The sequence below is a fragment of the Amphiprion ocellaris genome, chromosome 1, assembly GCF_022539595.1.
Source record: "Amphiprion ocellaris isolate individual 3 ecotype Okinawa chromosome 1, ASM2253959v1, whole genome shotgun sequence".
NCBI classification, from domain to species: Eukaryota; Metazoa; Chordata; class Actinopteri; family Pomacentridae; genus Amphiprion; species Amphiprion ocellaris.
The window spans coordinates 12,913,265-12,927,192 of record NC_072766.1 but is presented as its reverse complement, the minus strand read 5'-3'; the positions used below and the strand labels follow the sequence as shown (position 1 = coordinate 12,927,192).

General features: G+C 41.3%; 1 protein-coding gene across 3 annotated transcripts; it reads left to right on the top strand.

Moving 5' to 3' along the window:
• Positions 1-251: 251 nt before the first annotated feature.
• On the top strand, positions 252-13,725 carry myzap (myocardial zonula adherens protein). 3 transcript variants are annotated; one of them, XM_023285211.3, is made up of 14 exons: positions 252-747; positions 1,464-1,544; positions 4,940-5,032; positions 6,046-6,210; positions 6,324-6,416; positions 6,529-6,642; positions 6,747-6,899; positions 7,473-7,598; positions 7,866-7,994; positions 9,674-9,768; positions 10,037-10,142; positions 10,989-11,072; positions 11,315-11,421; positions 11,515-13,725. In XM_023285211.3, the coding sequence occupies exons 1-14, from the start codon at positions 664-666 to the stop codon at positions 12,170-12,172; spliced, it is 2,088 nt and encodes a 695-aa protein (XP_023140979.2). In that variant the 5' UTR covers positions 252-663; the 3' UTR covers positions 12,173-13,725. The 3 variants fall into 3 exon arrangements, with proteins under 3 accessions (XP_023140979.2, XP_023140980.2, XP_023140978.2); XM_023285212.3 differs by having other exon boundaries at positions 4,937-5,032; positions 11,360-11,421; XM_023285210.3 differs by having other exon boundaries at positions 253-747; positions 4,937-5,032.
• Positions 13,726-13,928: the final 203 nt, after the last annotated feature.

The window sequence follows — 13,928 nt, the reverse complement described above, 5'->3', positions numbered from 1 at the left end:
GAGAAATTATTCTCATCCCACCCGGTAAAATAAATAAATAAACAAGAGTAAAAAAAACTTCATATTTCTGTCTGAAATTCAATGCAGAGTACCAAAAAAATATTTTTAAAAATACACTACTACTTCTAACTTGTGTGTGTTATTTTGCACAAAGCCAGCAGCAGGCCCCACCTCTTAGCCACTCCCATCAATAAAAAGCGCTCCACCTGGTAGGAGGATCCGCCCTCTGAAAGTCCTGCTCTGTGGGCAGGAGGAGCAGAGCAGCAGAGCAGGTGAAATGTGGCCCGACTGGTCTGATGGGAACAGAGAGAGACTCAGTGAGGTTGCTGAGTGACTGACAAGCCTGTCAGTCAGGTGGATTTAGCAGCAGTGTGGCTGGACTTGAGACAATGACATAGTGTTGTTTGTGTTGCAGAGTGTGGGTCTGGACTATCACCTGGTTGTTTCACTGACTGAGGGGGAACCTTGGAGCCCCCGTGGACTAACACCACCACTAGGCTTGGCTAGAGTGGAATTTCCCTCCTCTTCCCCGGCTGCAGCTGGGGGCAGATGGTTGCTCTGAGAGTCTGAGCAGAACTCAGGAAGGAGGGTGAGAGGAAGGGTGGAGGGAGGAGGGCCGGACAGGGAGAGGAAGAGAAGCGAGGAGTGGACAGAAGAGGAGACATGCTTCGCTACGGTTCAGGACAAACTGTTTCCACCACCACAACCACCACCACAACAGGGGACTCTCCAGAGTCTTCAAGTGAGGTAAGAAGTCCCACAGGAGTCAGGACTCTCTCCCTCTGTCTCCCCCTTTCTCTCCCTTCTCCTCTGTGTTTTGCTAACAGTCCACTGCTTTTTTTCCTCCCTCCTCTGTTTGTCCTGTTGCTTTTAACTCTGCAGCCACTTGTTTCTCGCCTCAGAGCAGTGAGACACCTTTCTCTCACATTTTCCCAGCAAACATGTTTGCTAAACTTGGACTTGGTGTTTATTATAGGATGTGTGAATGTGTTCACTTACACAGACTGGTAATGGGAGCTGAGTGTGCAGGAGGCAGGACTGTCATGTTTATTTGAACAGCTCTCTGATAAACCAGGCCTTTGTACCAAACCGGCCTTTTAGTTTACTCTCAAGGTTGTCTAAAGCAGAAAGACACAACATGTTCAATGTTATTTTCCACTGTTTTGAAATAAAATCCTCCAAAATATCAGACTGTGTATATGTTTTTTTGTCTGCTACAGAATCAAACAGAACACCCATTGTAGTATTAATATTGTGACAGATGTATCCGTTTCACAGTTTACCAGCATTTACATAAACTTTGTTTGCAGCTCTGTTGCTATTGTCCATAAATAAACCCACAGTGGTGGACTGTTGACATGTTTCTAAGCTTTAGTTTCAGTGACATTTTGTTATCTTTTTTTGTCAAAATGCAAAATTAATTTGCTTACAGAACATCATCTATTTTCCTGTTTATTTTTCAGAGGGGCATCCGACGCCTGAGGTTAACTTTACATGCAGGAGATTATGGAAACAAGGAACCCAAAACTGCAAACTCAGCCACAGTAAGTCGTATGTCTCCCACAGTGATGTCGCAATTAACTGCATCCTGCCTTTAAGTCTTGCATTACAAACTTAATTAGATAAATACAGTTAAATCAAACCAGAAAATTCCTCACACTGAACTCTATCTGACTCAACAAACCAAATGAATTTGTGTCTGTGCTGCTTTAAATGTGCACCGAGACACTCAAAATAATAGTAATGTGGAAAGATATCTTTAAATCACCTTATAATACAAAAGCCTTTACAAAAAGATGGTGGAGCCACTGAGATTTATGTGTTTTTTATCATGTGGTCCAGTTACACAATCGTGACAGGCGGGTGTGTGTGTGTGTGTGTGTGATAATGCACACACATCTGTTTTACATTTACTTCAAAGCTCAGCTCCAACCCAACTGTAGATCTGTTTCATAGAACAGAAAATATTTTAAAATACAACAGCTTAACTGAGACAGTATCGACTCAAAGACTGGTAACGAGAACAAACAGCTCATGAAACTGGCATTTGCTCGCTGCAGTGCAGAATTCCACTTTGTATGTCTGTCAGTGCACATTGTGAGCGTGTGAATTGTGATTGAGTGAACGCTGCAGGCTGTGTTGGTGTTTGCTGTAGGTGGCTCTGCCCCGGCCTTTGTTTGTGTTCGGGATTTGGTCTATAGGCCGATGCCAGGCTTTGACAGTGAGAGTGTGAGAACTGAGTTTGAAGATTCACTTAATGTGGGAGATTTTTAAATAGCCGTGTGTTTTGTATGAACCTTGGCCACTCTGGGAGTATGCTGCTCGTCCGTTACCACACCTCCACACTCTCCACTGATAGCACGCTGAAGTAATCTCTGATTGTGTTTCCCTTTGGGAGGGCGTGACCCTGAATATTGGAACTGATGACAGAGGACAGTCTGATCTGGAAACACACGTGCTCAGTAACGTGCACTTCACTGTGTGTTCGGTAAAAGAACAAAACTCCTGAAAGTCGCTTCGTCCCAGGACAGAGATCAGCAGCTCCAACAGAGGAGCAGCAGCTTTTACACACAATCAACTTCCTGTGGTGGAAGGAAATGTAAAGAGTTCATAAAATGAAAACAGAACAGAAAGAGAAAACCACAGAGGAATAATAATGTATTGGAACATTTGCTTGTTCGCTTTCTTTTTGAGGGTGAAACAATAAGAGGAATATCAGTCTTTGTATTTACAGTAAACATGACACTACAGCCAGCAGCTACTGCCTTGTAAACATGTCATTTGTTGTTTGTTTGACCTGTAGAATACTGCATGTTTCACAAGTTTTTCAATGGTTCCACTTACTATACAAAGCTAAGCACAATTACTGCTTGCTTTATCTTCATATAGATAAAAGAAAAAACAACTCTGTCATCTAACTCTTAGCAGATAAGACGGAATAAGCATATTTTCCAAAATGCTGCTGCTACTATAAGATCATAAAATTGCAAAATACATCTGACTGAGTCCAAAATCACAGACTGTAGCTGCAACGCATATAGAATAATGCAATGCTGAGGCCCGTTCAGCAGAATCTGAAGGGGAAATTTGGGGTTCGAGAGGTTAAAAACTCACATGTCCTCATCATCTGCTCATTCTGTATTCACTACTGAGCAATCTGCAGGCGCTGCTGTAATTACTGTAACTCAGCTGTAAAAACCTGCTCTGTTTTCAAGTGACACAGGGTTAAACAGGCTCAATCAAACAGTTCTTTTTTAGTCAAATTCTCCCTCAAGTTGCTCAGTTTTCAATCTTAGATGTAATCTTAAGGGAAAGTCACTCAGCTAGCGATAAAGGAAACACTTGAAATAATCAAGTAAGAAGGAAATGACTGAAATATATTCCGTCAGTGATATCCAGAGATACTATGTTTCAGTAGTTCTTGACCATAAAATTAGAAAGGGTGTGTCCTGCAACCTGACACATCATGGACACAATCCAACCAGTCACTATGGCCTAGATGAGATCTAATACATCTGCACCATGACACACACACACACACACACACACACACACACACACACACACACACACACACACACACACACACACAGTTAGGGTTTCTACTTAGAGATCTCTGTACACCTGCAGCATTGGATTTCAGCTCCATAATGGCTCAAAGTGTCCTCAGAGTGAACACGATTCAATGCAATGAGCTACATATGAGGATCATTGTGCGGCTTTAAATGAAGTGTTCCTGTTTGAGTTAATCCAATCAGTCGAGCTTCTCACAGTGCAGTCATAAGACAGAGCAGATCGTTCATGTGCTATAAATGACACGGCAAGATGTTTGACAAAGTACCAACGTGATTATTTCAAAGGGACGTCTTTAAGCAGTTTTATTTGTTTACATAATCCAGGTAGAGCAAGCACTCTAGGCTCCTCGAAGCAGCTAAACAAAAGACACACCACATGCTTCTTCCACAATAATTACATGGCTGCTGTTTGAGCTACAAGTCAAGTAAACATTGTCCACCAGTGTGGTCAAACAACAGCACTGTAAAATTTAAAGCTGGATGGGCGCCACATGGAGAGGTGAGCTGCACTGTTGTTAAAACATAAAGATGGTTCTTCTTCTTCCCTCCCATCTGCTGGAATTCACATCCGCCTATTGGTGGGCCTTCACCATTTCTCATCAGCATGTCTTCTGTAGATTAAGCACTGCAGAAATGCGAGGCTCGGCTCTGTCCACGAGACAACAGTGGCGTCTTTGTTCCAGCTGCTCCTCACTCTTATCTCTGGGAGATGTGGAGACTGACGCCTGTTTCTCGGGTACTGGGTCCTGAATATTTAGCTTGAGCAGAGGCTCTTAAAAGACGTCAGAAATGTATTATCTATCTATCTATCTATCTATCTATCTATCTATCTATCTATCTATCTATCTATCTATCTATCTATCTATCTATCTATCTATCTATCTATCTATCTATCTATCTATCTATCTATCTATCTATCTATCTATCTATCTATCTATCTATCTGTCTGTCTATCCGTCTGTCTGTCTGTCTGTCTGTCTGTCTGTCTGTCTGTCTGTCAACAGACACTAAGTGGTGGAAAAAGTGATTATTTTTCAAATGATTAGATAAATATCAAGTCTTCAGGTGTTACGGTGCTACTCTGGTATTCAGATAAGTATGATTTGAAAACCAGTTTGAGAGTTTGTTTGCTTGCAGTCTTCTCAAAAAAGCTCCATTTTCTCTACAATGACAGTCCAGAGTGCATTATTGCAACAGAACATCTGCAATTAGAAGCTGCCGTGGAATGTTTGCACAAAATAATGACCCTTATTTTGAGCATTTTTCAACTCTGAAGTGTTCACACCTGGTATGAGGTAAATCATCTACAACAGCAACCTTGAGTATTGTTTGTTTTGTTTTTTGTTTTTCTCTCTTATCAGCAGGCTGAGAAAGAGAAAGATGTCAACAGGGCCTGGAAGAAGAAGAACGGGCTGATCCAAAGAGAGAGGCCAGCTGGCAGGGAGTCGCCTCAGCAGGTAGACAGCCGGATCCACTACATGAGTAATAGGCACAATATTACGACGCATACGCTGCCACTGCTGCAGCATGTGTGTCTCTGAAGTTCTGATGTAAAACCCATTTGTGTGCATACACACTGAGGCTGTCATCAATAATGCATTCACAGACATTCAGCATGAACAAACGCCTGCAGCCGACTGTAACCGATTCCATGTCTCAAGTGTTTCTGTTTAAGTTTCAAGTTCAGAAACAGTTTTCATTTTGGTCATGTGACAGCAAAGCCAATAAGACGTCTCTGATCATGGATGATTATACCCACAATTTTTGAATCAATTAGTCGATTAGTTTAAAATGATCTGATTTCAGGTCTGCACATGTGAAAATGTACTGCCTTTTATGATTAAAAGAAATACATATATTGTCAGGTTTTAGACTACTAAGGCTATCTGAATAAGTTAGCGTGTGCTTCTGATGTTTATTTTTGACTGATTAATCAAGATTAAAATATACTGAATAATTGGTAATGGCAATAAGCATCACCTGCAACTCCAGAATAAACTCACTCTTTCTAATTTCCACGCAAACCACTTGCCTCTGAAATATTTATAGAAATTTAATCTCTGAGGAGAAGTTCTGTAATTTATCTGTGTCCATGACAATAATTTGTTGTTTAGTTATTGCCACACTGCCCCTGTGCTGGTGTGCATCTGTTTTCATCAGCTGTTAGAGACACAATTGGCAGAAATGGCAGCAGCTCGTGTACTGGGTTGCAGAAACTCGACACCTTCAATGTACTCTGCACCTTTCTCAGCCATCCGTTCTGTTTCGACCTCCTGTTTCCAGTGCTCAGCAGCAGCGGTGCTGGAAATACCTGATCAGGAGTCCATATGTAGGCATGTGCATCCATACACAAACACACGTGGCAGGCCTGCAAGTGTGCACACAAATACACAAACAGAAAGACAGTATAAGTCAGGCTCAGCAGAGGGAGGCTACAGAAACCTGAGCGGCGCGATCCTGTCTCCCTCAGCACCTCAGAGACATGACCAATGGGGTGCCAGAGACCTCGCTGCAGCATCATGGGCCCAAAGTGTTCGGTGTGGTGCAGAGGACAGGCTCGGACAGACAGCAGGAAGTGATGGCGCGCGAGTGGACAGTCAGTCACCTTCAGGATGAGATGAGGTACATCAGGGAGGTGAGTGGAGACAACACAACAAGCAGCCAACTTCAGGTCCATCACGGTTTTAACGTCACGCTCAAGGCTGTGTGGGTTTCTGTGACGATCATATCTGCATGTCATGTGTACAGGTGAGAGACTCTCTGGAGAAGGTGAGGGAGCGGATGTACGGCCAGTTTGGAGGAATGCAGCAATCAATAGAGAAGCTTTCACAGGAAATCAGGGTAATGAATTATGTAATACCATATGAGTGGATGCTCAGAAACCCCTCATCACACTCCAAGCTGTGAAGCAGTGAATAAATCTGAAAACGCAGTGTACCATGTGTTTCTGCAGGCTGCCAACTCACACCGGAGGAGTCTGGAGTCAGAGGTGAGGATCCGGACGACAGCCATGGAGAGCTTTGATCAGATGAACAGCTCCCTTATATCTGCTAACATCGGCCTGCAGGTAGCAAATCAATGCCGCTGAACATGTGAAGACTGTTTATGTGACAGCTGCTTGCTGTTACTAAAAAAGGTTCGCTTGAGAAGTAAAAGAAGTTTCCTTTGCAGAAATCCCTTTTGGAGAACTGTCAGAATAGAGTGGGCATGAGAGAGGAGGTGAAGAGTTTGAGGAGCACCTGTGACAAAACACAAGAAAAACTCAGAGACAAGGAGCGGGAGCTGGCTGCAGCACAAGCTGAAAACCAGACTTTGAGACTTCAGGTAATCAAATGCAAATATTTATAAACTCTGTCTGTGTGACTGCACATTTACATGAACCCACACGCATGCACATGTTTCAGAACATTACAGTGGTGGTGTCTGCTCCTACAGACTCAACGAGACAGTGATCATGAGGACGTTTAATCTGCTGCAAAACTGTTAGTGAGAGAAAAGAAAATATAAAGAAATGCTTCACATGTAGAATCTCTCTTTCTATGTCTGATAATTTATTGTTTTTCTGTCTCTGTCGCTGGTCATACTAAACTCACAAGTAAAAGTCCAACTCTGCTGATTGTCAGAATAGTGCAAAAAGTTCTGACAAGTCATCCCCCTGTCCTGTGGTGTGTGTGTGATGTGATGATAAATGATCATTGTTCATTAAATTACCCACTTTGAAAGAACTGTGGCATCTGAGAAACAGTAAATTAAGTTTTTAGCTCGCAATTTTGCTCACATGTCATCTCTCTGCAGTGCAAAAACACATCAGCTGCATCTGCATCTTCTATCCTGGTGTCAATATAGAATAATCAGCTGAGTACAGTTGTAATTTTTGCTGTGCTGTGTGTTGTCCAGGTGGAGTCTTCGCGGGAGGCCAACAACCAGGCGCTGCAGGAGCTCTCAGCAAAGCTACAGAGAGAGTACGAGGAAAAGCTGCAGGAGGAACAAAGGAAACACAGGGAGGAGATTGAAAACCTACAGGTCTGCATTCTTTACTCCTTATTCACAGAATACATCACATATTGTTTCCACTGACAAAAGAAACTTAAGCTCAAGTGCCAGAACTGGATAGACGTATGATGACTACGTGAAACTCTTCAGATGTTTCTGACATGATGACTTTTACCCATTTTCCAGAGTGCTAATTTAACTACAAATGATAACTTATTGACAAGACCACACTGGGATTTAAAAGCAGGTCAAATGTAAACCCAGAGGAGAATAGCTGAGGTGTTTCTGTTCACACAGGCCCAACTCGATGAGTACATCAGGCGACTGGAGGAAGCAGAGAGAAACATCAAGATCGCAGAAGCCAAGATCGCTGAGAGAGACCAAAGGATCATCGAAGTGGAGCGTCTTCTCGACTGTATGGGAAAGGTATACCTCGTGCATCTCTCCGTCTTTTCATCAAACTTTCACTTTGTCCAGTGATGTACATTGCATTTCTTGTAAAGACCATATGTATGGTGGCAATTTAGTTTCCAATGATTCCTTTAGCTCTTAAGTCTCTGTGATAGAACAATTGAAACACACGTGTCTTTGTCACAATAAGCTCATGTCATGAATGTATTATAGGTCTTCTGGAAACATGCCAACATCTTTTGGCAGCTGTCCACAAGCCTCTGACAAGTTTCTGGCTGTATCTTGTACCTGTATCTTTTACCTCTTGTCTTGACAGAATTGGTGCAGTTCAACTAAATCTCTTGTCTTTTAACCCAGACTTGTTTCTTCTTCTTGAGGTTTAAGCCAGAACTTTGGGGAGAGCTGTCTAAACCCTTAATTCTAGCCTGATTAAGCCATTTCTTTACAACTTTTGATGCATGTTTGGGGTCATTATCTTGTTGGAACACACAACTGCGTCCAATATCCAAAGTTCTGGCTGATGATTTTAGGTTTTCCCGAAGAACATGGAGGTGATCCTCCTTCTTCATTTTTCCATTTATTTAGTGTCAAGCACCAGTTCCACTGGCAGCAAAACAGTCACAGAGCATTATAGTGCGACCACCATGCTTGGCTGTAGGTTTGGTGTTCTTTGGATTAAGGGCTTCTCCCTCTCTCCGAACATACTTTCTCCAAACATATATCTGGTCATAGTGGCCAAAGAACTAAATGTTTGTTTGTGATGACAGAAAACTCCTCCAGAAGGCCCTGCAAACTGAAGCTTCAAATTTCAATTGAGCTGTCAGGTGGCACTTCTAGAGAAAGGGCTCCCTTTTTGCACAGCAGCCTTTCAGCTCATGGTGAAAACATGTTTTATTGTGGACACTGACACCAGGTGATGGCTTGTATTTTCTTCCTGATTATGGCAGTGACACGACTATACTATGCAAATCACAGCTCACTAATCGCTTTTCTGATCTGTGCTGAGTTCCTCAAACTTTCCCTTTGTAGTGTTTGTGGCTGAATCTGATGAGTGTAGCACATGGGCTCTAATTAAAGTGGCTCAGAAGAGTCAGCAGCTGTAGTCAATTGTAATCACTCAAAAGTTAAGAGGCCACTAAGAAAATCTGATTAACACGACTTTTGACATCATCAAAACTGATAATTCAAGTTGCTGTATGTATATTTTTGATTTCATTATTTTTCAAGAAAACCTGTAATAAATCCATGAAAGAACCAAAATGTGTGATTATTTTTGAGACAAAGACACGTGTTTCCATTATCCCGATATAGAAATGGTTACTGGAGTCACTGGAAACCCTGCCATGGTATTCATGGTCTTTACTAGTGTATGTAAACTTTTGTTCACAACTGTGTATGAATGGTAAATGTGTGTGACAAATGATGTTGAAGGTTTATGAAGGGTTGTGACAGTATGTTTCTTTTATAAAAGAAAAGTAGTGCAGTTCACATTGATCCTCAAGACTATCTCCTTGGGCCAGCTGAGTTTGTTCCCTCGTACATTTGACTGCCATCTGAAAAACACAAAGAATGAAATATACTGCTGTGACACAATAAGCATAGTTCTGAGAGTTTCACACTAACTTGAGAACCATGATGATTATTCGAGTGTTATGTCAAAGCAAAACAGAAAAGGTACAATCTAATCTGTACAGGAGAAGGATCAATTCCAGAAGAAGCTGCAGGAATGTGAACAGCGTCTCCGGCTGATGGAGCTGCAAGACAAAACCGATTCAACTGTAGCCAGAAGGTACAAATTACGTTCCAGAAAAGGTTGATTTACTGTCTTTTTCCTTCGCTTTGAATCATAGCACCCTTTCCTCACCAGCAGATAGAGACTAGTTGTTGTAGGGTTTGGTTTGAAGAAGTTTTTAGTCTTTGAGCTGGAATTGTTTTGGCAAACTGCTACTGTATTAATTTCAAGCATAAACTTTCATTCTCTAAGTCAGATTAATCAGGCGGGATTTTTCTTTCTGTATTTTAAGTTTATATGTGGGACTAAATGCCGTTTTCTTTAGGTCCAAAGAGCTGCAGGGTGAAGCCGTGGATCTCCGTGAGAGAATCAAACACTTGAACGACATGGTGTTCTGCCAGCAGAGGAAAGTCAAAGGAATGATCGAGGAGGTGGGTGGATTAATCTATGTGTGTTCAGCTCTTCTGTTATACCTCTGTTTTATTAAAGGGAGTGTCTGACATGTTTACATCAGCTGAAGTAGATGTTTGTTCGCCATCCAGAGTATGGAAGAATCCAGCGCATGTTAGGAGTATAAAACTTCATCCAACCTAGAGTCAATAAAGCGTGGGGTGTCGCGCTGGCGTAGTGGTTCTGGTGGATATTCGTCACTTAAATACGGAGGGTTAATGATTAAATTGCATTATTAACCTTAAATTAATACTTTTTCAGGTGTTGTATCTAGAAAATTATTGCTTAATATAGCTGGTGTTTAATTAGTACACTTTGAAACAATTCATTTTAAAGGATTAAAGATCTTTATAGGCAGCACACAGCAGATCAGCACATGCTTGCATCTGAAATTAAATTACACAATGACTTATTCTTGTGTTAAATTGTGCTTACCGTTACCATTTTCCCTGTTATTAACACCAAATTCAGTTGTTATTTCCAGGAAATTCCAGACTTGCACAATAAAGCACTACCAGCATTAATCTGTATACAGCTAAACCTCAAAATATAGCTGAATAAACTGAACAGAAGAGGTCTGATTAAAATTTACAGTGATTGTTCTGAATTGGCGCCCCAGTAGCTCAACTGGGCTATAATCCCCAACGCAGGGGTCATGGGTTTGAGTCCGACCCACGGCCATTTGCTTCATGTCCTTCCCCCACTCTTCTCCCCACATTTCCTGTCTCTCTTTCTCTACTGCCCTATATAATAAAAAGGCCAAAATATAACTTTAAAAATATAATAAGAAGAATTGTTTTGAGTGAAATGTTGTTCATTGTGTGAAGGTTGAAACGCTGCGAGCTCAAGTCGCTCAGAAGGATATGTTCATCTCAGAGCTTCTGGACAGAATTGCAATAGTGGAGTGTGAGGTAAGACAATACTTGACTGTGTGTTTACTGTGTGTCTTAATTAGGGCGTGGTGTGGTAATCTAGTGCATGACTACAGATGATTCACTGGGCTAATGAGCACAGGATATCCTGAACTTTCAGCAGCGTCTGTGTGGTTTCCTTGTGTCGCTGCGCCTATTAAGTCACTTTCTCATGTAAAGTGATAGCGGTTCTTTGCATGAATCTGACCTGACACAGTTGTTTCCTCTTTTCCTTTTCCTAGAATAATGAATTAGAAGACAAGCTGAAGTATTTTATGTCCACACAGAATAACCCACGAGAGGTTTTGGAAACCAGAGAGATAGGAGTAGGCTGTGATCTGCTCCCCAGGTAGGAAGCAACGTCTTTAACGGCATCAGGTTTTGGTTGGTGCTTCATTTTTGAGGTGGTTTCTCACTGTGGTGTCTGACTGTGCATCTGCAGACGTGAAGCTCAGAGGCATGATGTTGAACCTGAACACTCTCAACCAACTCATCTCCATTCAATGCAACTTCCTCCACCTGTTCAACCTACCTCACCAATGAGAACTGCATCATCCAGTCAACCTCTATCACCCATACAATCATTGTCTCCCACTCCACCATCATCACCTACTCAACCTCTCTCACCTACTCGACCTCTATCTCCTACTCAACCCTTATCTCCCATACAAAGGCATTCCCCCTTTCAGCCCTCTTCTTCATCTTCACTTTCCTACTCTACCATTAAACATCCATCGCATTACCTAACAACGCCCATCCAGCCGAGGACGTTCAAGACTAACAACCCTCCGCCCAGCAGGCTTGAGTCCAGTTTACTGAGGTACACTCCTGTCGAATACAGTCGCTTCCTGCAGTCCCACCCCACGTTGCCGGCTGAGACGTTCTCCCACAACCGAACATCTGAATCCGAACATCGGGCTGTGAGTCCGGTTCAGGCCGGGAGAGACGAGGTGGACGCAGGAACAAACTCAGACGCACGATCAAGTTCAGAGGAGTCAGCTTTATCTCCGTCCTCTTTTCAACCGAGATCAAGAACGCCTGGAGTTTATACACCATTCATGAAACTTATGGAAATGACAGCCAAGATAAATATAGAGTAATCTTAAAGTAGTAGTTTGACATTTTGGGAAATTTACGAGCCAAGACCTTAATAAGGAGATTGATGGCACTCTTATTTCTGAATCCACAACTAGCAGCTGGTTAGCTTAGCTTAGCACATGTTGTGGGAATTTCTTCTCCACTTCCATAATCTCCATTTTCAAAATTCCCTTCACTCCCGAAAACATCAGCAGCCTCCAAGGAGTGACTTACTGAAATGAAAAGTTTAAGTTTTGCTAAGGACTTAGATGGTGCAGTAATGCAGGCCTGCCAGATGACTGGTTCAAAGAATTACAAAGAAGCCAAACAGTTTTTTTCCTCTATTGCAGAATAATAGGAAGTGTAGTCAGACCATTCTTTGCAACAAAAGCAACAAAACAGGCCTAGTTTTACCTCTAAACCTCAAAGAGAGATTTAGAAACAACAATTTGCAACAAATATGGAGGTTATGAAAGCAAAAGTCAGGAAACCAGGTTGGACTTACTGCTCCAAGTCAAGTAATGGTACATTGCAAATCATAAAATTACTTCATAATATGTTTTCGTACGGACTACGAAATTAGTTCATTAAGAACTTTAGAACTGCTAGTAGGTAGATTTTGTTAAATTTAGACAGAACAGACTAATTACATCCCCTGGTTTTTCCAGTCATTATGCTAAGCTAAGCTAAGCTATACGCAACGACATTTAGCTTAGCATAAAGCTAAAATGCACTCTAAAGTAAATATGCAACTAAAACTTGAGAATGGCATCAATCCTCTCTTCTAATTCTTGGCAAGAAAGCAAATAACTGCAATTCCCCCCAAAAATGAAATATTTATTTAAAATTCAGTTGGCTTTAATCCATTTTTTACTCCTGATTATCTTTTTAAAATAACCACGTGACTCAGAAATAAATGTTTTAAGAGATACACGTCCATATTAGCTCCATAAGTCAGCCTATGTTTGCACATAGCTCTAGTAATAATAATAATGATAATAGGCGTTAGGTGTAAATAATCTGATACTCTGTAAAAATCTTTTTAAAAATAGTGTACTGCAGAGCTATATTTTGTTTGTTTACAGTGAATGTAGCCTTGTAATGTTGCTCTCGGAGCTATAAGCATTTAGTCCTATATGAAGATTGAAATGGTTATTGTGTGTATTTTGCTATCATTTTATATTTGTTCTGTACAAATGAAATGAACTGTATTTTGTTATTGTCACAGTGTACATAATATTTATTAACATGCTTTGTGCCTTCGTGAACAGCCTACTATCTGATACTGGTGGTGGGACTGAATCTCTTTAAACTGGTGACAGGGTGACGTGATAATATGGTGAAGTTCTGTACTGATGATAAAACTGTTCAATCACTTTAAAGATATTAACTTTAACAAGGTGACTGCCATTCCTGAGCCACGGGCACAAGTATTATCCAGCTGTTGTCTGTACTGCCACAACTGTGTTTGAAAAAGCTTTATGATGTGCCTTTTCTGTAATGATACATATCAGATTGCAACTAAGAATAAGAGGCCAGCATACGTTTGGATAATAAAGACTATACTGCAAAAGTATCCTGATCGTGTCGATAGATGGTCTCAGTTACAAAAAAAGCCTTAAAATGTTCTTTATTTTTTGTTTTCTTAATAACATGTTTACTTCAAGCATCCAAACTTAACTCCAGATAAACTTCATGTAAATGTGCAATGGTTCAGTGTTAACATTTTTAGGAACCATCCTCTGTATGGTTCCTAAAAATGCAGGTGGTGTATTTGTA

Coding starts and splice junctions, on each gene's coding strand:
- myzap (XM_023285210.3), top strand. CDS start 664: ATGCTTCGCTACGGTTCAGGACAAACTGTTTCCACCACCACAACCACC. Junction 1,545..4,936: donor AAACTGCAAACTCAGCCACA/GTAAGTCGTATG, acceptor CTCTCTTATCAG/CAGGCTGAGAAAGAGAAAGA. Junction 6,417..6,528: donor AGCTTTCACAGGAAATCAGG/GTAATGAATTAT, acceptor GTGTTTCTGCAG/GCTGCCAACTCACACCGGAG.